Below are 25,517 nucleotides of genomic sequence, written 5' to 3'. Positions count from 1 at the left end.
GCACACAAAGTATATTTACATAAAGAAAATTTAAAATCAATTACTGCTGGATCCAGATTTTGAAATATAGAAGTAAGGACAACTTTTTTTCATGGAAGTATAATTGTACTTCTTCATATTGTTACTCATAGCAAATAATTTTCTTTCCTAGGAGTGCAGCTCTGCAGCCCTTAATTTTCACTTATTGAAAGGCAGTTGGTGTGCAGTCACCTTCTGATGTATCATATATATTCTTTTTGTATTCACGTCTTTTATTTTCTATTTATATGGATACTCAATTTGGATGTTATCTGGTTTCCCCATATGAATGTCAGCAAGTGCAGATGCAATAAAAGGCAAACTTATTATTTTTGAAACCAGTAAGGTCTTCATCTCCTTCATGTGTCCTAACCTTATATTAATCCTTTAACCACAGTTATTTCTGGACCACATGATTCCTGATTTTTTTCTTATACTTATTTGTTATCGCTTCATACCATGCACTGAAATGCAGTTAGGTGTTTGATTTTGTGTTACTTTATTTTGTAGGATTGATTCTTTTCGCCAATTGGTCTTGGCCAGTTTAGTTTTGATACTAGTTTTGATAATTAGTTACTTCCGTTTAAAAGTAAGTCCACAAGTGGATGCCTAATAAACACACCTGTTCTTAGTATCATACAGGCTGTCAGTAAAAACATTTAAGGAGGAGTGCACAGGTGGCTCAGTGGGTTAAGCATCTGACTCTCGATTTCAGCTCAGGTTATGATCTCAGGATCGTGAGATCGAGCCCCAGGTCGGGCTTTGTGTTTAACATGGAGTCTGCTTGAGATTCTTACCCTCCCTCTGCCTCTCCTCCCGTTTGCACCCTCTCTCTCTCTCTCTCTCTTTCAAAATAAAAATAAATTTAAAAAAATATTTCAGGAGCCTAAGACCGAGTTCCCCAGAACTCTTAGGGCTAGATCCTGTTATGGTTGGTGATTTTTTTTTCAGGTGGATTCATTATGTCTTTAAAGAGAAAGCACAGTTCCTACTTAGTCTAGCTTTGCCTTGTTTGACACAAGGACAGTTCTCCAATAGGTACAGAACTTTTTTTAAAAATAGAATTTTCATTCTTTTAGAAAACAGTAGTAATATTTTTTAAAAATGTTTGTTATGGTTCCCGAAAAATATGGGGTGGCTTGTGTTCCAGGGAATACAGTGTGAACAGAAATAAGGGACATAAAGACCCACAAATAAACAGCAGTAGGTAAGAACAAATGATAAAGAGAAATAAGGAAAAGCATTTGATGGATTTGAGGGTGTTTGGTGAGTAGGAGGGAAATGTGCACGTAGGGTCACAAATCCTGTCCAGGGTTATTATAAATTACATAAAAGGCCCTCAGGGAATTATAAAGCTGTTCTTTCATTTCAATAGTGTAAAAGCCTCACACAACTTAGTACAAGATAAACTACATTCCATTCTATAAGGCACTTTCTTTTCATAAAAAACAAACATATTTATGGGATGATTATCTTAGCATTACATTTTTTTTTATTTTAGACTTGATGTTGGTCATATTTTATCTACCTGAGTATTGACGGAATTTCAAGCTCATGTACAATTTAATTATAGACATGTACAAAAGAAATGTACAATTTAATTATAGACAGCCCACATAAAATTTTGGGTCCATTCTTTGCAATACCTGACTTGAATTTTGGTCTGAGTCCCAAAACCATTGCCAGAGCAGCTTCAAGCCACAGGGCATTTTTGCTCATTCTAGTACCTGCTTTCGACTTATTTCCTAATTTTAGCTTGCAGATAGCATTCCAGCCTCATTTCATTTGTGATTTTCTTTGTGACTTCAGCATATATTCAACACACACACGCACACACACACACACACACACACAGTCTCTCACATACTGCATGTTTAAAGAGGAGAAATGAAATCACAGATAAATGTAAAGTGATGGGAGTTGGTAGGCAAGAAGGGCTTGCCCTCTCTTCTTAGTTTCCTTTCCTGTCTTTTCCTGTCCTTTCCTCTGGCCCTCAACACCCTTTTCCATTGGACACTTCTGGGAGGTGGTGGGGGTATAGGACAAGGCTTAGAATATGATGGAGGAACATCTCATGAATCAGATGGTAGTAATTAAATGTTCTTTTCAGAATTCCCCTAGCCTCCCTCCGAGCTAGGAAAGAGCACAATGGTTATAATTAGAACGCTGTTATGGGTTAGAGACATGGGAGAAAGGCTGCGCAGAGATTGATTGTATTGGTGGAGTGTGTTCCTGTTGAATGAATGTGGACAACTGGTTGCAAATCTCACAGGAGGAGGGTGGCCAAGTGAGGATCTGCTGATGCCAGAACCATTCTGAATGTGCATCCCAGAGGGGTGTGTGTGTGTGTGTGTGTGTGTGTGTGTGTGTGTCTTTGGACATGTACTCCGTAGTCTTTCATGTGTAATATGAAAGCTATTTGTCTATAAAGTCCATGGCATTGATAATCCCTTCCAGGCATCTGTGACTTTTGAATCTTTTTCCACCTTTAGTCAGAATTTGTGATTGATTATCTGGTAGGCCTCTTTTAGACTTTAAGGAAGTTCAGAGTCATTTGATATTAGCTGCTTGTTTGAAATCAGTACATGTGACTCTAAGATGAGGCATAAGTCCTAAGTTTTACACATATACACATTTACATATGATTAAAATGTATACAAACAAAATACTACTTTTAAATAGCAGTATTTTTATAATGAAGAATAACTTAGAAATTATTGCCACGTCCTAAATTCTACAAAACCATTTCAAATATCGATGATGTTCTACTTCTAATTTTTTACACAGTAACTTTAAATAAACTACGAGCCTTAGATTTCTTTAATTTTTTTCTTATCTCCCAGAAATTGCTATGATGCTATCAACCAGAAAAGCTTTAAAATGGCAGAACGGTCCTTATTATTTCTTTCCCCAAATTCCATACAATTGAAAATAAAGATCTTATGGGGATCATTCTCAGGTCCTAGTGTTTTAGGATTGTTTTCTAAATTTTTAAGAATTACCAATTTTCCACGGACTCTTTTGTTTTTGTACCTCCTTCTTACTTTCTTATTCATTCAGTCATTCTATGGTCCTAAATGGTTATTTCATCAAATTAAGCCAGCCTTAGTTATCAGATTTTCAGAAATGTTAATAATTTACTAGCATCAATCTAATCTATGGCAATTATTTTGAATTGTTATGCATCTTGACCATATCTGTTTATACATTTTTATCTAGGAAATGGTCATGATTTTTGCATTCCCTAATTCCCTTTGGGATTAGGAAGTTTATGGAGCTAAAGGAGATAGTGTAGACTATCAGCACACTGCTCTGTCAGTGAAGGATTTCTTCTTATGTCATAATTCTTAAGGTGACATAATAAGGAAAGGTTAGCTTGATTTTTGTCTACCGTTTTTTTGCTTGTTATCAAAATTCCTGGATGAAATATGGCAATTGATAGCTGAATAAGAAAACTAGAAACTGACAGTATCAGTGCTGTTGCTTTATCACATGCTTGAGATAGAGATCGTACTTGAACTTTGTGACGGCACATATATAGCTCCTTCCTTTCTGTCCTTCCTTTTCATTTACGTGTGTGTGTCACAGTTCCTGGAACAAAAGTGCTCTCGCTCCACTTACACAAGTCGAGAGACTTGAAACTAACATAGGGTTTCTTTCCGCCCTATGCTCCAGAAGAATCTCTGGAATTGGAACAGAATTAGAAAAGCCTAGATTAGAATTCCTTGTAAGCCTGTAGTAAAATGTGTATGCTTCTGAAAATGTATTTGGTAAGCATATGTAGGTTTGGGGACCATTTTAAGTATTGGGCTGAGCGCTGATAGATGACCTTGCTCTAGCCAGGAGCTCCGACCTCAAACAATCCCAGTTCTCCAAGCACCTGCCCCATGAAAACCATACTCTTCACTCCTCGAAATAGAAAAGCTTTGTGTTCACCACAGTGATGAATAGGCTTCCCAGTCTATTACAGGGTCAGAGAAACAAACACAAATCAGGGAGGCGAGCATATTGCTCATTGAAATATTTGTTGGCCTCGCAAGAAAGAAGAAGACCCAGAAGACAAAATTGTGGAGCTCTGTAGTGAATGGAACAGATTCATATATGTTTGAGTCTAAATTACCTTTATGTGAATTAACTGCTTTGCTAAAAATGAGACTTTTCTTATTCTAGGTTGGCATTCTCTTGATAGCTTGTTTCTAGGCCACTTCTCTTCATGGCGTGTTGGATGATCAGGAAATATAAAAGTTAACAGATTACAGCCTTTTAGAATGAGGCAGAGGTATAAACAGCAAATGTTAAAAAAAGGAAGATTAACTTTAATATGGATGTGTATATATAAAAATCAGAAAAAAATAGATCTTTTGGGGGGAGAATTATTTTTAAATAAATAGGAAATTGACTTTTTAAGGAATTATTTTAATGAACATTTAGAAAAAGCAGAGCTTAATTAGTGAAATGACCCAAATTCTGTTCACTAATTATAAATACCAGAATACCACCTTGTGTTTATATAGCACCTGTTTCTTACTAGATGAGAGAACAATGACACCAGGTTTTTGTTTTTATTTGTTTTTGTTTTGTTTTGGCTTTTATTTTGTAGCATTAATCAATATTTCTTATACAGCTCTCTAGTTGGAGGGATGCCGATCTCATCCATATTTTATCAATTTGAGGATAAGTTAGAGAGATAGGTAACTTCTACTGGCTTTGAAGTGTCTAGCTTCCCCAGCCTTGGTTGTTAGAGCTGCTGTTTTTATTTTTGGACCATCAGGTTTTTCCATGGATTTTTTTTTTCTTGTCACTGATCATGTTTCTTCCTCCTCCTCCCCCTCTCCTTCCTCTCCCTCTCCTTCTCTTCCTCTTTTTCTTTTTACTCTTCTTTAGTCAACTACTCACAAGGCGTAGAAGGAAAAATAGTCTCAACATTTTCATTGGTTTTTTTCTGCACAAATAAAAGTTCTGGAGGATCACTAATTACAAAGTAGCTTCCGTGCCTGATTCTGCTGTGGAGACCACGGTCTCCCACTAACTTGGTTCAGTTTTGTCAGAAGACAGTTTACTAAACCATATTTCTCAGTGTTTGCAGACTCATTTACTCCACTTAAAATGCCAAGGTATTTCTTGGAACCCTTACCCTTACCCTACCAGAGAGTAAGGATTTTATCTTTAAAATACCACTTCACTGGACAGACCAGGGTTACAGATTCTGTTTTCGTTTGTTACATGAGCTTCTCAGAGTCTGTTAAATGTATTGGATCCCTCCAAGCCCCACTGGACCATCAGGAAGCTCCCACTCCGACAGAATTTTCTGCATGCAACTATTTAGCCCTTATTTTATCAGTATCATAATTTAAATCAAACAAATATTTGCTTATATATGATCCTTGTAAGGAACAGATGTGGAAAATAAAGTAAGAATGAATAGAAAAGAAAGAAGGTAACTTTCATGGTTTGCTGATTGTTCATAGTCATTTTAAGGTAGTCTTTCAGAGTTTTAGCACGTAAGCAATTTAAGTTTCATAATGATTTATATAGAGACCGAATACCACTACCTTGTGAAAGTTTTAGCAAGCTGCAGGTTTACCCAGTGTAGATTTTTAATTGCATTTCTATTAAAAAACTTGAGTTTAGCACAATTTTTACACTATTTTAAAATTCATAAAATAAATAGCTAAACGACTTTAATGCGGTTTATTATTAGAGTTTGAAAGCCATCAGCTAACAGCATATGCCTTTCTTTGCATCAGGTGAGCTGTTGTGTACATAACATAACGTGATAGCATCTTCACGTTTATACTAAAGTCTATGTCTGTTACCTTTCAAAAGTCCTAGAAAAATCATTGGTTTGCTTTGTAACGACGCAATAAATCTTTTCTGAAATTATGATCGACCTTTTTCAGCTCTAACAAACTCCCTAAGAATTGCCTACTTATTATTGGCTTTGTGAGGAAAACAAATCTGGCACGCAGTGAGCTATCCTGAAGTGATTTATGTCAAGCGGTAGCACATGTACACTCAGTTCCACAGTTTGTGCTAACAGCCATTGTTGGACCAGGCATTTCTCCAAAGCTCATGAGTTAGGGAAGGATAATTATAGTAAGTCGTATATTATAAATAATGCATGTATGTTCCCCATGAGCTATGTGGGATTTCGGCCCGTTTGCTAGAACATAGCTGCATAATGATTTGTTTGGATTTTGTTGCAGATGATTGATAGTGCAGAATGTTGGCAATGATGTAAATTACTGTTGGGCTGCCTTGAAAATTTCAGTGCAAGTGGTGATTTCTTCTCTTTTTCTGTGTGCTTGTCTAGTCTCGGCAGACACCTGAGGGTGAGTTCCTTCCCCTTGACCAGCTTGAACTGGATGTAGGTTTTAGTACAGGGGCAGATCAACTTTTTCTTGTTTCCCCCCTCACAATTTGCCACGTGATCGATGCCAAAAGCCCCTTTTATGACCTATCCCAGCGAAGCATGCAAACTGAACAGTTCGAGATTGTCGTCATCCTAGAAGGCATTGTGGAAACAACTGGTGAGTAAAACCATAGCTATGTCATCAAGTTTCTTTATTCTATAATAGCATTATGTTACGTGCACAGTATCTGTCATGAATTGGTCGAAATGTCTCAGTTCATAATAATGAAAGTAACGACTTCTCTCTTATTTGCTTTGTGACATTAAGTTGACACCACTTTGAAAATGCAGATTACTGTTGAGATGATTGCATATATAATGTTAACTCAAGAATACGGCAAAAAAAAAAAAAAAAAAAAAGGAAACTGAGATGACTCCTAGAAGTGATTATGATATTCTAGTTTAATTGCAAACTTGGATTTCCTATAATCATAATTTTTCTTTAAAGATTTAAGGTTAAAATAAGTTCAGGGTAATTAGTGAGCTGCCTAAACTCAGCATGCATATTCTTGCCTTGGGGATGGTGATTCGGGGTGTCATTGGTAAAGCTTTGATATGCTGCTATGTGCAACCTCAGTGGAAAATCCCCTGTGTGTGTGTGTCTGTGCTAAAGCAGCATTTTAATTTCAAAGTGGGTCAGTAGATTTCCTCAGCTGAACCTTGACCAAAAAATTTTTCAAAAGAGATTTTTCTTCTTTTCCTGCTTTGGTATAGCTATGTTATTCCTTAAGATGCACTATAACATTGCTGTGTTCCAAACATTCACAATTTGCTAACGCTGTGGGGAGAGCAAGGTTGCAAAGGAAAGAAACAATAAATCAGAGTATATTTTTGGGGTCTGAGTATTGCCCATTTGTTTAGGAACCTGCTAGATCATTGAGACTGATGTAGTATCAGTACATCTATACTCTCGTGCACGTGCGTGCGCGCGCACACACACACACACATATAACAAATACATGTATACATATATATGTGTGTCTTGAATTTTGTGCTTTGTGCAAGTAAAGGAAAGATATTTTAGTTCTCATTTTTTTTCTATCAATATCGTTTCAATCCTAAAATGCTAATTATTATGTATAAACTATAGCAGTTTTGAAAGTAACATTGGCGGTAACATGGACATGTTCAAACTTTATACGAAGGTGGGAGATATTACATAATGAAAAATCTAAAAATAAATAAATAGATAGATAGAAAAATCTCCCACCATGGTATAGAGTTTTGTCCCAGGAGTAGGAGACGGTAAGCCCTTGTAATCTTTGTACATCTATCACATACCACTGTTTCAGTTTTGGGCAAGATGCTTAATCTCTCTATAAGCTTCTTTTCCTTCTCTGTAAAGTAAGAATGATATAATAACTACCTCAAAGCTGCTTGTTGTATAATTTTTTTCATTAGTGCTTCAGTTTAAAAATTAAGATTTTTAAGGATAGTGACTAAAGATTTAAAGCATCAACCTATATCTGGAATTTGATTTCTGTGGACTACTTTATGGTTAAAATATTATTTCCAATTATTTTTTTGACTTAAAATTGACATGATGTCATAGCATATTTCTAATATAACCTCTATTAATAATGAAACCAATTACAAGAGCTTTTAGTTCAGTAAGTCTTTATATTTCAACTTAAATTTTTATTCATGTTGTTTATTGACTTATATTGTTAGGGCTTACATAGGAGATGTTGCAATTTTTATTGATTTATTTCTTATTGCATATGGTTTTGTCTTTGACACAGCTGTTAACTAATTACTTATTGTTATTCTGAACACTAACATCAGTGAGGTTTCTGTTTCACTTGACAGTTTTCAAAATTTTTCACTAGGCCAGTCAGTCAGTTGATTAATCTCATGCATCATCCATCCATTCATCCATTCATTTTTCCTATTTATCTCTAGTTTGTGTTACTTAAGAATGAGAAAGTTTTTCTATAAAATCATAGTGCAATTAAGAAAAAAATTAGGAAATTTAACTATGATGGAATACTACCATTTAGCTCACAATGTTCAAATTTCATCTGTTGTCCTAGTAGTTTCCATCATAGCCACCCTCCACCGCCACCCCCACCAGCCCTATTCAACATCAGTTGAAGGATTATGCCCTTCACTTGTTTACTTGTTTTTTATTTATTTTTTTATTCCGTCTCTAGACAGAATAGTCTTCAACCTTACTTTGTGTTCTTGACCTTGATGCACTTGAAGAGTGTATAGGACAGGTATTGTGTAGAAAGTCTCTCAATTTGGATTTGTCTGAAGTTTCCTTATTCATTAACCGTTTGATTTTTGGCTTCTACATGGGCATCTTAAGAGAATACTGAAGGGTGTTGTTTTGAAAATATACCTGTGTAATGGACTTAACTGATACATCTTTATCAGATGCCAGAGGATTTGGGTTCATAAATACTGTCTTACATAGGGTCATTCAGAGTTTTGTATATAGAATTGTTCATTAAGACTCCAGATTTTAACATTTCCTACTCCCTATTTTTTTTTTTTTTTTTGGTAACCATGAACCAGCAGAAAATACTTTCCATAGAAAGTATGAAAACTTGACTGGAGCCTGAATTTCTTATTTTGAGATTGCTGTTTATGGAGAAGAGATTAAAATCGCCTTCTTCTTAACCTCTTAATTAAGCCTGTTGCTAGATCTAATATAGAAAGACAAACAGCAGAGACATTACTCATAATTTACAGAATTATTTTCAGGGAAACTTATATGACATTTTATCTGCGTATGTGCCCTAACTAATTAAATCCCACACTGTTCAAATTCTGTAAAATCTGTCTATATTTCCAGACCTCTCAGAGCCTGGCAAAAATAACAGAGACATTGTTATGTCCATTTGATCATTTATATCTTTACTGAGATATATTTAGGCTCATCTTCAGGGATGTTTCCTCCTTTATCCTTGCATTCACAATCCAGTTTTTTTCTCTCATAATATTCATTGCTTATGATAAGACAGGTATGATATTTTGGGATGTTTTGAAAAAGCAGTAATTCCATTTTTACTTCTTAGTTTTTTGGTACGCAGTTTTGTGAGTAAACACGTACACAGTGTAACTTTCCATTGTGTTTAACATTAAAATACTAAGTTGTTTTCATTCATTCAGTCATTAAACAAATAATTGAATGTATGCTGTGTGCTTGGTAGTTCTTTGGAATGTCAATGGTGTGGTGGTGACCAAGGCAGCCAGAGTCCCTTCCTCATGGAGGCCATATTCTAAGTGGAGAAGGCACATGGCAAAACAAGAAAAATAAATAAGCAAGATGTTATCAGATAAAATGTGTCGGTAATAAAACCCACTACAAGACCAGTTGATGAAATAGAGAGAGTATCTCGGAGCTCTGTGGGCTGACAGAGGAGTTCTCTCTGAGGTGCCCCACCCAGCAGGGACCTGACTGTCAAGAAGGCCCTCCTGGGCCTGTCTGGGCGAACAGCATGGCGGGCAAGGGTCCTAAATTGGGAGTCTGCTTGATTTGTTCCAGAAACTAACAGAAGGCAGAGGTGGTTGGAGCAGAGCAAACAATGTGGAGAGCTGAGTGAGAGGTCAGAGAGGTGGACGGGCCGTCTCTGCCTGTCATGTACCAATGGGAAGTGTTGGAATTTGATTAGAAAGCAAAGCCTGTATTTTTATGGTAAAAATCTCAAATTGTCTATAACAAACAAAATATACTTATTTCCCCTAGTGGGTTGCCTTGTGGTTTATTTTAAAACAAAGGACCCTAATGTCTTAAAAATGCGTAAAACCTTAGACAGTTACCACTTCTTTTTGTGTTAGTGGTCATATCCATCCCCCCTTCCCCAACACACACACACACACACACACACACACACACACACACACAGGAGTTGCTTACGAATCTTCTGGTCTCTTTTAGTTTTTGCTTCTTCCTACTCCTGTAGTCTCAGCAGGAGTGATGGTGGTGGTGGTGGTGAGAAATGAGAAGCTTTCTAATTTCCTTGAAAGTTTTAGCTTTCAGCTCAGAGCTCAGCAATCATTACTTTCCCTACTTCCTTGGAAATACTCCTCAGTGATTAGACTCAGGTATTGTTGCCTTCCTTGTTTCAGATGATTTTTGGGTTTTCGCTCCCAACAAGGAGCCCAAGATTTGCCTCTTCGTTAATAACCTTTGCTTCTTTACTGGTGCGGCAAACTCCTAAACCCGCGTTACCTCTGACTCTTGCTCCCTTTGCTTCTTTTCCCAGGAGACAGCGCGCTGCTAGAGGCAAACAGCATTGCAGATTTGGCTCATTAGAACTGGATGCTTTCAAACTTCAATCTGCTCTCTGCTGCTATTTGGCAGTCTTTTTAATTGTCTTTTCTGTACTCCCAGGCTCTCTCCCCGTGGGATCTATTTTAGACCTTTTCTCTCTTTCCATGTCCCCAGTCCCAGCTGTCCTATCCTTTCCTTGGCATATCATCTCCACCTATTCTATCAAAAAGAATGTGACACTTCAATTTTTATACATTTTTTTTACTCTCCTTATCCTTTTCTCATAATAATCTTCTCTTTCTGGGTGTCTATGGGGGAAAGTGTCCTTATTCTTCTCCAAAACCATCTCCTTTACAGCTAGTTCTGTTTCCTACCACCCGTGACTCAAGCTCCTGTACTTAACACACCTGATGCCTAAAATCCCGTTGACTGTATTTGCTCTCAGACATTTCGAGGTCTTTGAAAAAATACAAAACCCATTATCTGCCCCTTCATACTCAGGGTTCTCCCCCAAATTCGGAGACTTCTACTTTCCATTTGTTCCTTATGTCCTGCATCACTGCCTCCTCCTCTTTCCTGTAAATGTAAAGCTCTGTCTTGCCTTCTTTCTTTTCAAATCTAGACACTCACCTTTTATTGCTCTTTTTCTAAAAAACAAATTCATAGAATACAGGTCCACCGTTCCTCTTCTCTTCAGCTAGGAAGCCTCTCACCAGCTTCACTCTTGTGCGTGGGGTTAATTTCCGGGACACTGCCCTTACGTGGGTGCCACCATTTGAACTCAGTCAGCTGGTCCAGATACCAGGCCATCATCTTACATTCAAATTATATCCTCATTTGGAAGGTGTGTAGCTATTGGTGTTTGCAGTTTTACCTCCGACTCTTCACCTTTTCCCCTTTTTACATCCAGTGTTCATTCCACAAATTCCTGTTGAAGAACTATTATAGGCTGAGCACTATTTTGATCCTAGGGGACATGTTAGTTAAACAAAATTCTGGCCCTTATGGGGACATTTATTCTTATGTAGGAAACAGAAAACAAAATGAAGGGTTTCATCGGAAATGATGAAAGTGATCAGTGCTGTGGGAAAAATAAAGCAAGGCAAGAGGGATTGGGAGCATAGGGAAATCAGGGTGGGCTGCAATGAGATGGTGACAGCTGAGACCAAACACGGTAATATGAGTGGAGCTTAACGGAGGGGCGTTCCAGGTATGGGGATCAGTAAAGCCTCCAAGGGGAAGGTACTTGGTTGCCCTCTCTCTCTTACTGATGTCTTTCAATTCTTCTTTAAGCCCATCTAATAATACTTCTACCTCACAGTAGCTGTCTCAGGAGTGGATTCAGGATCTCTTCTTACATGCAGGTTACACGCTATTATTGCCCAGTAAATTTGCTTGCAACATGACTTCCATGATATATCTGTGCTCAAAAATCCCTAACGACTGCTGTATCAAAATGCACATATTTCTTCCTGAGAAAATTAGGCTGCTCTTCTTTGCTGTAATGTCCATACACTGATGCTCACCCTGACTCCCATGTCGGCAATAATACCATTTTCACTGCCATATTTATTGTCTTGCTTGTATGTGTTTTTTCTTTAGTCTATATTTTCTTTAATAATTCTCTTTAAGAAGCTGTATTTACTATGAAAGGGCCATTAAATACATGCTCATTATAGAACAAATAAAAACACAAATATGCAAAGTATAAACTACTCTTGATTTCAATCACTATGCTCTTACCATACTGGTCATTAACCTTTTGGGTGTCTGCATTCAGATAAACTGTTAGTTTGCTACATGCACTGTTTTATAACTTTATTGTATAACATCAGCACCTTTCACATCAAATTATAATTCTATACCATTAGTTTTAAGGCCTTTATCGTATGCTAATTTATGGTGTCTCATAGTCTGGGATTTTTAGGCATTTCCTTTTAATAATGTAAATATTTTGTAGTCCATAGTTTTAATTTATTTATCATTAACTTTCTATAAATTCCTAGAGATGGAATTCTTGGAGAAAGAGGCATATAAATCTGTTAGTTTTTTTTCTGGGGGGGGTAATCTGTTAGTTTTTAATGCGCATGTTAAGATTGCTCTACAGAAAGTTGGTAACAAGTTACAACTGTATATGAAGGCACCCATTTCCTCATAACCTTGCCAACAATAGATATTATAATTTTTTTTTCCAATCTGACATTATTTTTTTTGATTTCTAGTGAGATTGAAATTATTGTACCTATGGGCTATCAGTTTTATTTCATGAATTCTCAGTTAATATTGCTCATTTGTCTGCATTTCTTTTTATGTAGAAGTTGCTTGCATAACTAACACATTATTATGAACAACCATGTCCCCAGTATACAGTAAGTAGCCTGTCTACTACTATAAAAAATTCTGGGCGGATCCCTGGGTGGCTCCTCACTTTAGCGCCTGCCTTTGGCCCAGGGCGTGATCCTGGAGTCCCGGGATCGAGTCTCACATGGGGCTCCCTGCATGGAGCCTGCTTGTGTCTCTGCCGCGACCCCCCCATGCCCTGCCCTCGTCTCTCCTGAATAAATAAATAAAATCTTTAAATAATTTTTTTTTTTTTTTTTTTTTTTTTTTTTTTTATTTATGATAGGCACACAGTGAGAGAGAGAGAGGCAGAGACACAGGCAGAGGGAGAAGCAAGCAGGCTCCATGCACCGGGAGCCCGATGTGGGATTCGATCCCGGGTCTCCAGGATCGCGCCCTGGGCCAAAGGCAGGCGCCAAACCGCTGCGCCACCCAGGGATCCCAAAATCTTTAAATAAATAAACAAAATCTTTAAAAAAAATTCTCTTTGTGTGTGTGTGTGTATATATATATATATAGTTTTTCACAGTTATCACTTATGTGCTTTAATATATCTCCAGATAAACTGTAAGCTTTTAAGACTGATAGAAGACTTTTTTAAATAGATATTTTTATGTGGTATTTCATAGGTTCCAGGAAACACTTCTAATCTGTTTGTTGTTATTTTTAACTGATTTTAATAGAGCTCCTCTCTTTTTAAAAGCTGGCTTTCGAAGTCCCAAAAGGAAATCAGTTAATACATATTTGTTGATTATCTATATTAAGTGTACTACAGAAATGATTAATGAAGAAGCTCATATCCACGGGGAGAAAGAAGTTGAGTGACATTGAGTATTAACAAATGTGCTCAAACAGAGTGTGTGAAGCATGTATGTAGGGGACTAGAACGGTGACCACTGATGGATTTGTTCCTAAAAAGGTCTGAGAAGGCCCTCTCTAGAGGACGTGGCATGAGTTGAGACAGAAAGGGGAAGCAGAAGGTCATCAGGAGGGTAAAGAGAGCCGGGCATTCTGGCCAGAGGGACAGGAAGTGACACTTCATTTTGTTGAGTCAAGTAATTTGGTATGGTAAGGGTATAGAACAGGTGGAGGGGAACTGGCTGGAGATGAGCCTATCGGTGAGTCATAGTTTGGACCTGATTCTGCAGGCACTGAATCCCTTGAAAGATTTTAAGCAGTAAAATACCATGATTATATTTGCATGATTGAAAGGTCCCTCTGGTTGCAGGTGGAGGATGGATTGAATGGAACTGAGACCGGAGACAGACGAGTTATTAGGCTGCTACAGTAGGCCAGACCAGAGGTAATTGGGTCCTGTGTGAGATTGTCTGGCTCAGGCCACTATGTGACTGTTGAAACTAATGAAAAAGGCCTCTGGTTTCAAAGCTGTTAGTTGTGATTAAACAGCAATGGGAACAAGGGCCCCAGGATCCTTCCCACTGAAGTTGTGCAGGCTACTTAGAAGCTGAGGCACCCAAAGAAACAAAATGATAGACGGAGAAAAAGAAAAACAGCACAAATAAGACATTGACTCTTCTCTTCACTAGTGAAAAACAGTTTGAAATTTTCTAATGAGTAAGTCACAGAGCAGAAGTTCAACACTGAGTAATTGAGATGTGCCTCAGTTTCCCTTACACTAACTTTATTAATTGTAATTAATCTTATACTATTTAACTTTATTAATTGTAATTAATCATTACTCCTAAATGATTCATCAGAAAATAGTAGTCAAGAACCTCTCTAGTCATAACTGTAAATGAGGCAGCTCTCTTCTGACCGTTGGAAATTTTATTAATCCTTCTTCATTGCAGATTCTAAATTGTTAGCATTGAGCTCATAACTCTTGTAGCCAGGACCTAAATCACAGGCGACCTGTCTAACTCTTTGATTTTCTTGTTCCTGCCCAGATTGCTTTTACCTTTGAAAGTAATTTTTTGTGTTCCAGAAGACTTTCTACCTTATCAGCTAAAAGTCCATGACATTTGGATCTGTATATATTGGAAATATCAAAGGACATTTTTCTTAGTAACTTCTATGATTACATATTTGTTAAGTACTTATTGTTTCTTTTTTCTTTAAAAGGTTTTATTTATTTATTCATGAGAGACAGAGATAGAGATAGAGAGAGAGAGAGAGAGAGAGAGAGAGAGAGAGGCAGAGACACAGGCAGAGGGAGAAGCAGGCTCCATGCAGGGATCCCAATAGGACTCGATCCCGGATCCCGGGATCACGCCCTGATCCGAAGGCAGATACTCAACTGCTGAGCCACCCAGGCGTCCCAGTACTTATTGTTTCTTAATTGTGACTTTTTTCCCCCTTTTTTTAGAGACTCCTTTTCAATATTTTGTTCTATCAAAATAAAACTCAGATCTTAGGGTGCCATGATTTCTTTTTTAATTTAAGGCCTCAATTTTTATGAGCAATTCCTAAGGAAAATCCTACTTAATCAGAATTTTCTTTTGATAGACCACTATAGGGATTTTTAATGCACTTTATGAATTTCATGCCTAAATATTGAAGTATGAGTAGAGTGGCCAATTAGGATGGCTAAAAGCTTTCTGAGGCTTCGGGCTTTCAGTGCTAAAATCAGGAGTCCTGGACAAAACGGGATGTTTGGTCATCCTGCTTAGTAGTCAGGAATGTTTAGCTAAGCCTTCCTAAATGCCTGCTTTAATTCAATTGAGAAGTTTACTTTATTAGTAGTGCACTGGGTCTCTTCAGACTCATGATTGAATCATTCCACCATTTTCCTTACTTCACCTTTGTCAGTACTGGAGTCCACAAAAACTTAAAAAGACTATTTTCACATATGTTATTTTCTTGATTATTTTCACTGCATATTTTATAGGATATTTAATTAGTAGAATTCTAGCATCTTAGGATAGAAGTTTCTCATTTGCCATGCAGGAGGTTGGTCTGGGTCAGTTAGTTACAGTGGGTGAGGTGGATTGGGGAAGGTAAGACCAAATTTGTCACAATCTGACCTATGGCTTATATGAATAAAATAAGCCAGGAAACTTTATCTATAACTAATTGTTAAATATATGCATAAGGTAATTGTAATTGGGTAAAGCAGTTTTGGGATAAGATGTGGCATAGTCCAAAGACCAGTAACTTCACAGTTTAGACGTTAACTAACACATTCTCAGATATTTTTCAGTGTGAAGTTTGGGGACTACGTGTGTTGAAATTCCAGGGTATAGTTCTTAAAATATGGACATCTGGGTTTTTTTTTTTTTTTTTTTTAAATTTTTTTTTTTTATTTATTTATGATAGTCACAGAGAGAGAGAGAGGGGCAGAGACACAGGCAGAGGGAGAAGCAGGCTCCATGCACCGGGAGCCCGATGTGGGATTCGATCCCGGGTCTCCAGGATCGCGCCCTGGGCCAAAGGCAGGCGCCAAACCGCTGCGCCACCCAGGGATCCCCGACATCTGGGTTTTTACCTAGATTTACAGTGTTAAAATGTTTGGTGTTTGTGGCTCAGGAAATTTGCATTTTTAATAAGCACTGGGTGATTCTTTGAGAATGCCTCAATCCTGCAACTAGAAAAGCCACGTATATCTATTGAATTAACTGCTCAACTGCAACATCTTGGCCTGATCTATCACACTGATATGTTGTAAAAATGAAAGAGAACATAGCTCTTGAAATTTCTGAAATCTTCAGAGATGAAGCTCTGTGTCAGTTCATACTGTGCTGATCAATGTAGCTAAATGCAAATTAATATGGATAGAAAAACAGTGAAAATCATGAGTATGAATTAAAATGCATTGCTGTTCATCATCATAAGCAAGAACAAAATGTGATAGTTATTGTAGAACATTGTGTGAAAATGTAATATAAATGCCAAGTAAGGATGTTAGTGCCACTCACTGATGGAGAGAATTCTGATCACTGAAACTGCAACGCATACATTAGACCAGAACACTGTCTGTGGTTATTGTTTCATAGGAGACTATCATTATGCTTACTGTAAAGTTAAAAAGAATAATTTCACAATTTTTTACTATGACTAACACTGGCTCTTAGTCATTAAAGCTAAGCTATTTGAGAGTTTTCTGGGATAAATTTTGTAGAGACTACAGAGATTAGATAAAAATGTAAATATGTTTTTTAATAAAAAGTGATATAGTGAGTAAGATTTGAGATTCAGATAGACTGAGTTTATTTTGACAGATCAGGATCGTAGGCCCAATTTGACATTGCTGCGTTTTGATTAGTTACTCCTTTGTGATTCCTATGCTTGGGCCATGTCTGAAAAAGAGCTAAGGTCATTGGCCCATTCAGCTCAGGAGAGCTTAGAATTGATGTTCAAGTAGAAAGTCGTTGCTGCTCTTCAACATAAATGTTGAATGGGATTATAAATAATATAAAGTTATTGTATAAACTATGGTATTTTAATATTTATTAATGATGGTAACAGAGTGCCATCACAAAATTGAGAAGGGCCTGTCATGGGGCAGAGGAGAAAGGAGGAAGATAATATTTTTGTTTTTCAAGGAAGACTTACCCTTGGAGAATGACCTTAATTGTGTTGATTATGTATGGGGTGTACTTGTTGAACCTCGTGTGCCAAAAATATACTCATAAGCCTGCGAATAGCTCAGATCCATTCCTGCTGCCTAGTTCAGAGAAGAGTGACGTCTAGGCCATTTTAGAGAGATAATTAGATCTTAAAGGCTTTTGGAGAAAGAGCATCTTAGTCTCCCTTAAATTACTGTCAAACAATTTTTTGTATGTCTCTAAATTAATTTTTAATGTAATTTAAGCCCTTTATTTTATTTTAATTTTATTTTTATTTTAGATTTCTTGTCATTTAAGATGGAAAATGTCCTGCCATTAGTTTTTAGAGCCATCATAGTCACATGCAGTACCAACTCTGTGCTACACATCAACATATATTTATTTATTTATTTATTATTTATTTATTATTTTTTTAAAGATTTTATTTATTTATTCATGAGAGACACAGAGAGAAAGGGAGAGGCAGAGACACAGGCAGAGGGAGAAGCAGGCTCCACGCAGGGAGCCCGACGCGGGACTCGATCCTGGGTCTCTAGGATCAGGCCCTGGGCTGAGCCACCCGGGCTGCCCCACCTCAGCATTTAGATATAGGTGTAATTTGGTTTCTTGGAAGGACAACTTTCTTCTAAATGCATATAATATGAGGGGCTAAGTTTGGGAAAGGAGGAGTGCATGGCCCTTTGATGACTAGAGAAGGTTTGGACCTTATGAACTGAATGTCTGTGTATGAGCTCTCAACAATTTTTTTTTTTTTTTAGTACTTTCTCTGTGCTGAGGGTTTACTTTCTGACTCATGCTCCTGAGTCAGCAGTTCCCCAGAAATGGCTCCAATCCTTCCATATTTGGCAGCACTACTTAGAGAATGTAGAAAGAAAATGATGTAGCCTCTTTGTATATGTGTATTTATTCAGATTAGCGTTATCGGTTCCAAAAATGTCTTAGCATGTGTTATCTGTTTCTTCCTGGTTTTGCTTTGCTCTACATTTCTCCCAGTGGCCTTTTTTCAAATATGCTTCATTACTCTCCGTTTTCATTTTTATACACGAAATGCCAGGCTTTCTTATATGTATAAGGCTTATTCTCTTCACATAGCTAAGATTTTAGTATGTTATAGCCTGTAAATTGTGGACTGGTAATGCTTCACAATAGTCCTTTATTATAAGGTTTAGATGTCTTAAGTTTTTTAGGCTAACTCGCTAAAACTAGGGAAAGAGTTTGATTCAGAACTTTTTATGTCCCTTCTGTGCAGCATACTGATGGTCTTTTGTTTTTAATTCAGTTATTGAATATTGCTTAAATTCAGTCTAGCTGAGCTGAATTTTGCTCCTTAAATTTGTCTAAAATGTGCCAAGGGAAGGTTCCTAACCTTTATAGAGTTCCCTCCTATGTTCCTAGTTCTACTAGACCAGTAGTACAGATACCAGTTAAAATATCATTTCTTATTTGAATTGGTCATTTAATTATATATGCCTGATATGATGTCTTCCCTGGTTTGGATATGCTTGGTAAAATCTAATATGCTACTTTTAGCTTTGAAGAAGCAATATTTCTTCCTTTACACAGGAAATCATAGTATCATCAGAACCAGAAAAAGTTGAGAGGAAGAAGAAAAGAGACACATTCATGGTTTTTGAAACAACTGTCTTATAATTGTAGAATTGGAATTATAGAATTATAAAGATAAAATGCTTCTTAGTGATAATCTAGTTAAAACTTTCCATTTTAGGGAAATGGAAAGCATGATTCAGTGAGGTAAAACAATTTGCTTATCTTGTCAGAAGCAGTTGGTGGAACAGTCTGGAATATGCTTTTGCGCTTTGCCTCTTATTCTGGCATTCTCATTACTAACAATGATTCAGTTATTTAAATGCATTTCTGGCTTTTCTAATTTAACATAATTTATGATTATGGAGACTATAATTTGTTAAGACATGTCAAGGATTTTCTATGACTAGGATTGAGGTTTTAGATCAGATCAGCTACTTGCCTAGCTGAGCAGAGGGGAAGGGTAGTTAGGAGACTTTGCCTTATAAATCCGTCTGGTTTTGAATGGCATTTACAAGTCCTTCTTTACAAATACAATAAGGAAAAGTGAAAACTTCCTATGTTTCAGGTTCTGAACGAGATTCATATGGCTAAAGACAGAATGTATATGGGGTAATGGGAAAAAGTTTCAGATGACGGTACTAGAAAAGTAAAGGCTGGAAAATGTAGTACTTTTAAGTTATATATGTGTTAGTACTTTTTTGCTATGAGTCACTGGGAGCCACAGATAGCTTTTAAGCAGGAAAGTGACATGATCACGATTGTGTTTTAGGAAAAATAATCACTCTGGCTGACCATGGAGAAAGTAAGTAGTAAAGGGCAGAACCAGCTGTTGGTGGCTCAGTTGGGTGCAGCAGCAGTGATTCAAATGAGAGGTGGTAGTCTGTTGCTAATGGGAGCTTGAAGAAGCACCCATTTTGGTTAGATTATTGAGGAAGGTTTGCTGAAAACTTGAAGTATGTAAACTCTCCTGTTGCCCTTGATGAAGTTTGGTGCCTGAGGATGAAGGTGAAGATACTTATGAATAAAGAGTACAGGCTTGGAGTGTGAAGATGCAGGGACTACATAGCAGAAGAGCTTCCACATTCATATTTGGACTGAAGAGTTTGATGTAGGAAGTCTGGGTAAAAGGTAAGGCCAGAAAAGGTACTGAGAGAAGGTTGTGGGTGGCCTAGAATGCCAGAACTTCAATTTATCAGACAGAAAAGAAAGTAGTACAGGTTTTTGAGTAGATAATCAAAAACTACAATGAGATTTGTACTTAAAATCTCCAGATTATAATGTATAAAGTAAATAGTACTGTATATAACGTTCTCTTTCTCATTTCATTTAGCTTTTGAAAAAAAAAAAACCTTTACATCAATGTGATAGGTACATTTTGCCTGTCAGATGAGATAGGCGAAGTTACTATTTTTTAACCAAAATTCATTGCACAAATTTATTCTTTTAAAAAATATTTAGATACTTAAAATGAATTTGTCTTTAGCGTGATCTTTTAAAGATCCTCCACACACTCTTATGAAAAATAGTTTTAAATTTGAAGTGGGATTAAAAACACTTTTTAGAAGAAATCTGTGAAGATATTTGAATTCATCCAATTATGCATTTGTACTCTATAGTTTAACATGAAGTTCTAGATGGTTTTGAATCATGCCTCATTTGTCTTTCAGAGAGTTAAGAAATAATATTACAACTCTGCTAAGAAAAATTCTCAGAAATTTGATATATGTTAAAATTAGATGGACACTTTGAAGATAAAATGACAGATTTTATCCTAATGGAGATTAGTCCATTAGTGATAATATTCAATTAAGAGATACCACGAAAATGTCAATGTGTGTGTACATATATGTCTTCTGATGAGCTCACTTAAGGTTAACTAAGAGTTGCTATTTTTGCTATTATGTTATTATTATTTTGATCTGTGTTGTTTTAAGATAAACAATTCAGTAAGTCCTAAATATCGACAAATTCTGCACTATTTTTAAACCAAATGCATTCAACTTGATCTAGGAGGCAGGGGGAAAGGTAGAGATAAGTCCATTTTCCTAAGGGCTGAAAGACTTTCTTTTGACATGTTGCCAAGGTCGATCTAAGTTGTTATACATTTCCTTCTCATGCAGTGGCTTATACTCTGCCAGCAAAAGTGAGAAGAGAGCATAACCTGTTGAAAAATGCCTCCTTCTCCGACTCATTTTCATTTTCTGGAATAATGCCAACAATTATGGGTCATGGGAATGGGTTGCTTGTTTTTGTGTCTTAGATTTGCTATGCCCCTATAATAATATGGTTTCAAAATGGAAAATGAGGATTTTAACTGGTTGAGAGAATAAAATCCGAGGTAATGGGTGAAAGTAAATTCTATATTACTATTACATTACCCATGTAATGTTTTACCTTACGTTCTCTATAAATATAAGTAAAAAAAAAATTGAACCTACATATATATTGTAATGCAGAGCTGAGAAATGAATACAGAGCTGAGAAATGCAGAAGTATTATCTGACTCTGAAGAGTTTTTAATGACTCATCTGGGCTTTTAATGTTTCCCATAGGAGATTCTTTTGCTGCTTAATGGTCCATGTTTCAAAAATAATTTTCTTACATTTAAAAATCTCCTTTGAGAAATATAATTTCATTGGTAATAATATCCTCTATAGCCTTTTTTTTTTCAAAAAACAAATCCTTCAAATTGTTACTAGTTTGATCACATTCCTGCCCTGTCATTCACTAGTCACACAATGAATATTTTTTGTTTGTTTGTTTGTTTTGTCTCCAAAATTATCTCTTGGAGACTTTTCTTCTTCTAATTTCTACTTTTTATATCTTGTAACCTTCATCAACTAACTGGGTGTTTTGGCCAGATATTTTTTTTTTCTTTGAAGGTTTTCATTTATTTTGGAAGTGGTAATAATATGTATCCTCTCCACTTACCTCTTGAAGTTATTTAAAGACTTGAAGAATTTAGAGACCTGATGTACAGACCATGTGTTGCATTTAAGTCCTGTGTAGGAATGCATCTTCAAACTCATTGTGTCTGTCTGCTATTTTTTTACTCACCCCCACCCCCATGCCACCTATTTAAAGACATGAACTTTCATGGTTCTGTTTACAATATTTTTCTTTAGAAGTATTTAATTTTCTGTGTTAAACTGTTTAGCTCCACAATACTCTTGACTTTCCATTTTTATTAACTATTTGTTATCTACAAACATCTGCCAATAATCTGAAACTTAATTTATGGAAAGGGTATAAACTATATTCAAAGCTGTATCTTTTGGTGTGTAGAGAATATTATAGGTCCTTTTATGTGGTTTCTCACATTGAGAATTTGATTACATTGAAAACTCCTAGAATTGCGGAGGTTATGGAATTTGATAATATTGATTATCACTGAAAACTTTTGGACTGCAGAGGTTATACATGGTATTAGCTTTTAAAAATAACATTTAGAATAGTCTTATACCTACATGGCCTGCTACTATGGTAGAAAGAACTCTGAGTTAGAAGCCAGTTCTGCCCCTAACTGGCCATGTTTTTAAGTCCAATAATATTCTTTAGTAAATTCTTCTATTTACTATATATAAATAATATTCCTTGTCTGATTTTCGCTAAGGCAAAAGGAACTTAATATTTTACAAAATCATAAAATTCCATAATATATAAAATATAATGATTTTGATGAATGAAAATAAATATTTTTTCATGTGATTTTCAGCTTATTAGTATTTCACTTATGCCATTATTGTTCAGGTATGTTTCTTTAACTCTTCTGTCTGTATCAAAATTTCAATAATATTTTGTTCCCTTGCATATATGTTTAGTAAAAATACAATCTTGGTTATTCATTGTGGCCTCATTTTTTTTCATGACAGTGTAGTTATAGCCAGTAGAACCACTGAAACCCTTGACATTGTTTATTCTCTATAGAAATAGTCTCATGGTTTACTTTTGTCTATATGCTATGTGCTCATCTTTATGCATTTTAAAACACTCTGCTCTGATGTTGGAGTGGCCATATAATTCTCTGGACCACTTTTTATTGATGTCAGGTTGGAAGGGGGATTTCAAAAAGATCATATATTTTCAAAACTTTGGTGATGTTACAGTAACCTCTTCTCTATTAATAGCCTCACTTTCTGAGAATTTGTATGGTGGGTTCCTGAAACCACTGGAACAAATGTGTCGTGCTTAGTAAAAAGATACAGTGTTTGCAGAGTTGATGAGCTATAGGAGAAGGTGTTGCATGATATTTCAACCTGCTGATTTTAAAATATTTCAGGTGTTGGGCTACTGAATTTGAGAGAATAAGTGTACACACTGATTACAGGTATAGGCTTCAGAATCAGATTGTCTGGTTTTAGAGTCTCTATACCATGTATTTACATGATTTGGGGCATGATGAATTTCTCTTTCCTTTGTATCTTCATATGTAAAATGGAGGTGGATATTATTTCTGTATCTTTTTTGAGGTTGGGATTAAACTATATTAAAATAAGGTACTATAGTGGATGTCCTTAGTATATGATCTAATACTTAAGGATCACCCAATAAAATTAATAAGTATTATCATTGTCATCAAAATCATTAATGATGGGGAGTTGTGATGGGACGCCTGGGTGGCTCAGCGGTTTGGCACCTGCATTCGGCCCAGAGCGTGATCCTGGAGACCCGGGATTGTGTCCCGCATCAGGTTACCTGCATGGAGCCTGCTTCTCCCTCTGCCTGTGTCTCTACCTCTTTCACTCTCTGTGTCTCTCATGAATAAATAAATAAAATATTAAAAAATAATAGGGAGTTGTTAAACACATTTTTGGAGAATAATAATGAATTAACATGTAATATATACCTATCTCATTAGAATAGTTCTCTAAAACTTTGACCAAAGATGGGCTCTTATGTGAAATTACAAAGCAGTTTTATTGATAAGTACCAGAAGTGAAGGCTTCCTCAGTTCCAGCAGGTTTTAATGGACAAGTGCAGGTTTAGCATGACTAGAATGAATTGAAAATTGTATTTATTTATGCTAGGAAAGGTTGCATGCAAAACTTATAGTTTTTAAAATTATCTTTGCCAGCAGACATAGAGGAATTTCACCTGTCCTTTAATTAAATGCTACAAAATGTCATGGAATGCTAACAAGAGTAAGGACCTTTCCTTTAGCTAAGTCATGGTCATGTAAGTTCCTTTAGAACTGGTCCATGAACCTGAATATAGTATCCAACATTCAGACTATCTCTCAGATCTTATTTTATCAGCAGCTGTGTATTTTTTAAAGATTTTATTTATTTATTCATGAGAGACACAGAGAGAGAGAGAGAAAGAGAGAGAGAGAGAGAGAGAAAGAGATAGAGAGAAAGAGAGAGAGAGGCAGAGACCCAGGCAGAGGGAGAAGCAGGCTCCATGCAGGGAGCCCGACGTGGGACTCGATCCTGGGTCTCCAGGGTCACACCCTGGGCCGAAGACAGGCGCTAAACCGCTAAGCCACCCAGGAATCCCCAGAAGCTGTGTATTTAACTCATAATTGACTTAGGCTTTTTAAATTTCATTCTGTTATACTATATTTTTTAAAGTATCTTTCAATAGCTTACTCCATTTATAAGCAATCACCTGTAAAACAGTATATTGGCCTATAATGACTGACAAAAAAAGGTTAACTATTGTGACTTCTCATCATTAGTGACAAGCAAAGACTGGGAACTAGCTGCATATCTAGAGAAATATGCACTATATAAACCAGTTTTCAAAAACAGAATGAATAAGAACAATTAATGTTTTATTATAAAGCATATCCTAATGAAATAATTTTAAAGCAGAATAACTTCAAATCAGAAAGCTTGATTTATATCTGCAGTGTTTCCTCCTAAATAAGATTATATGAGTTAGCCATGCATTTGATGGCAAATAGTAAAAGATCCAACCAACAGTGACTTCAACAGCTAGAAGTTTATTTTTCTCCTGTAACCCTGTGTTCAGAGCAGCCAGTCAGATTGGTCATGCTGCTCCAGGATGCCATCAAAGGCCCACCTGGAGTCCCGAGACCCCTCCAGTGGTGTGCTGCCATCTTCAACACTTGCCTTTGCTACTAGTGGTTGTGAAGGCTACTACACCTTTACAGGTAGAAGGAATGGGGAAGAGGAAAGACCAACAGAGCTTTCTCCTAGAGAGGCTTTGATGTATTCAGGAAAGATATGTCCTAGGAAAATTTCTCTCCATTGCCTTGGTCTGAATGTCCTCCAACTCCCTTGCTCCAACCAGAAGAGAGTCTTAGAAATTGATTGCTTTTACCTGTATGTAATTTCTTGAATTAAGGAAGGTGAGGTGTTTGGTGGTTTGTTTTGTTTTGTTTTGCTTGTTTTGTTTTTGTAAGAATGATGGGAGAATGGATAATCTCAGAAAAAAGGAAATCTTTCTTAACCAAATTTTAAAGGTTATGTTAATAGGTATATAATGA

The 25,517-nt window shown here is 36.4% G+C and overlaps 1 protein-coding gene across 3 annotated transcripts in view; it reads left to right on the top strand.

Annotated features, from left to right (window-relative positions):
- KCNJ3 (potassium inwardly rectifying channel subfamily J member 3) overlaps nt 1–25,517 on the top strand; it is a 142,799-nt gene that overhangs the window by 4,454 nt on the left and 112,828 nt on the right. For 2 of the 3 annotated variants that reach the window (XM_055308336.1, XM_055308337.1), the window contains exon 2: nt 6,332–6,548. The exons of the other annotated variant lie outside the window; for it this stretch is intronic. In XM_055308336.1, coding sequence (XP_055164311.1) covers nt 6,332–6,548 — 217 coding nt within the window. The remainder of the gene's footprint in view (nt 1–6,331; nt 6,549–25,517) is intronic. 3 annotated transcript variants of the gene reach the window in all.

Source organism: Nyctereutes procyonoides, unplaced genomic scaffold (genome assembly GCF_905146905.1).
Source record: "Nyctereutes procyonoides isolate TBG_1078 unplaced genomic scaffold, NYPRO_anot_genome, whole genome shotgun sequence".
NCBI classification, from domain to species: domain Eukaryota; kingdom Metazoa; phylum Chordata; class Mammalia; order Carnivora; family Canidae; genus Nyctereutes; species Nyctereutes procyonoides.
This window is presented reverse-complemented; position numbering and strand designations above follow the sequence as displayed.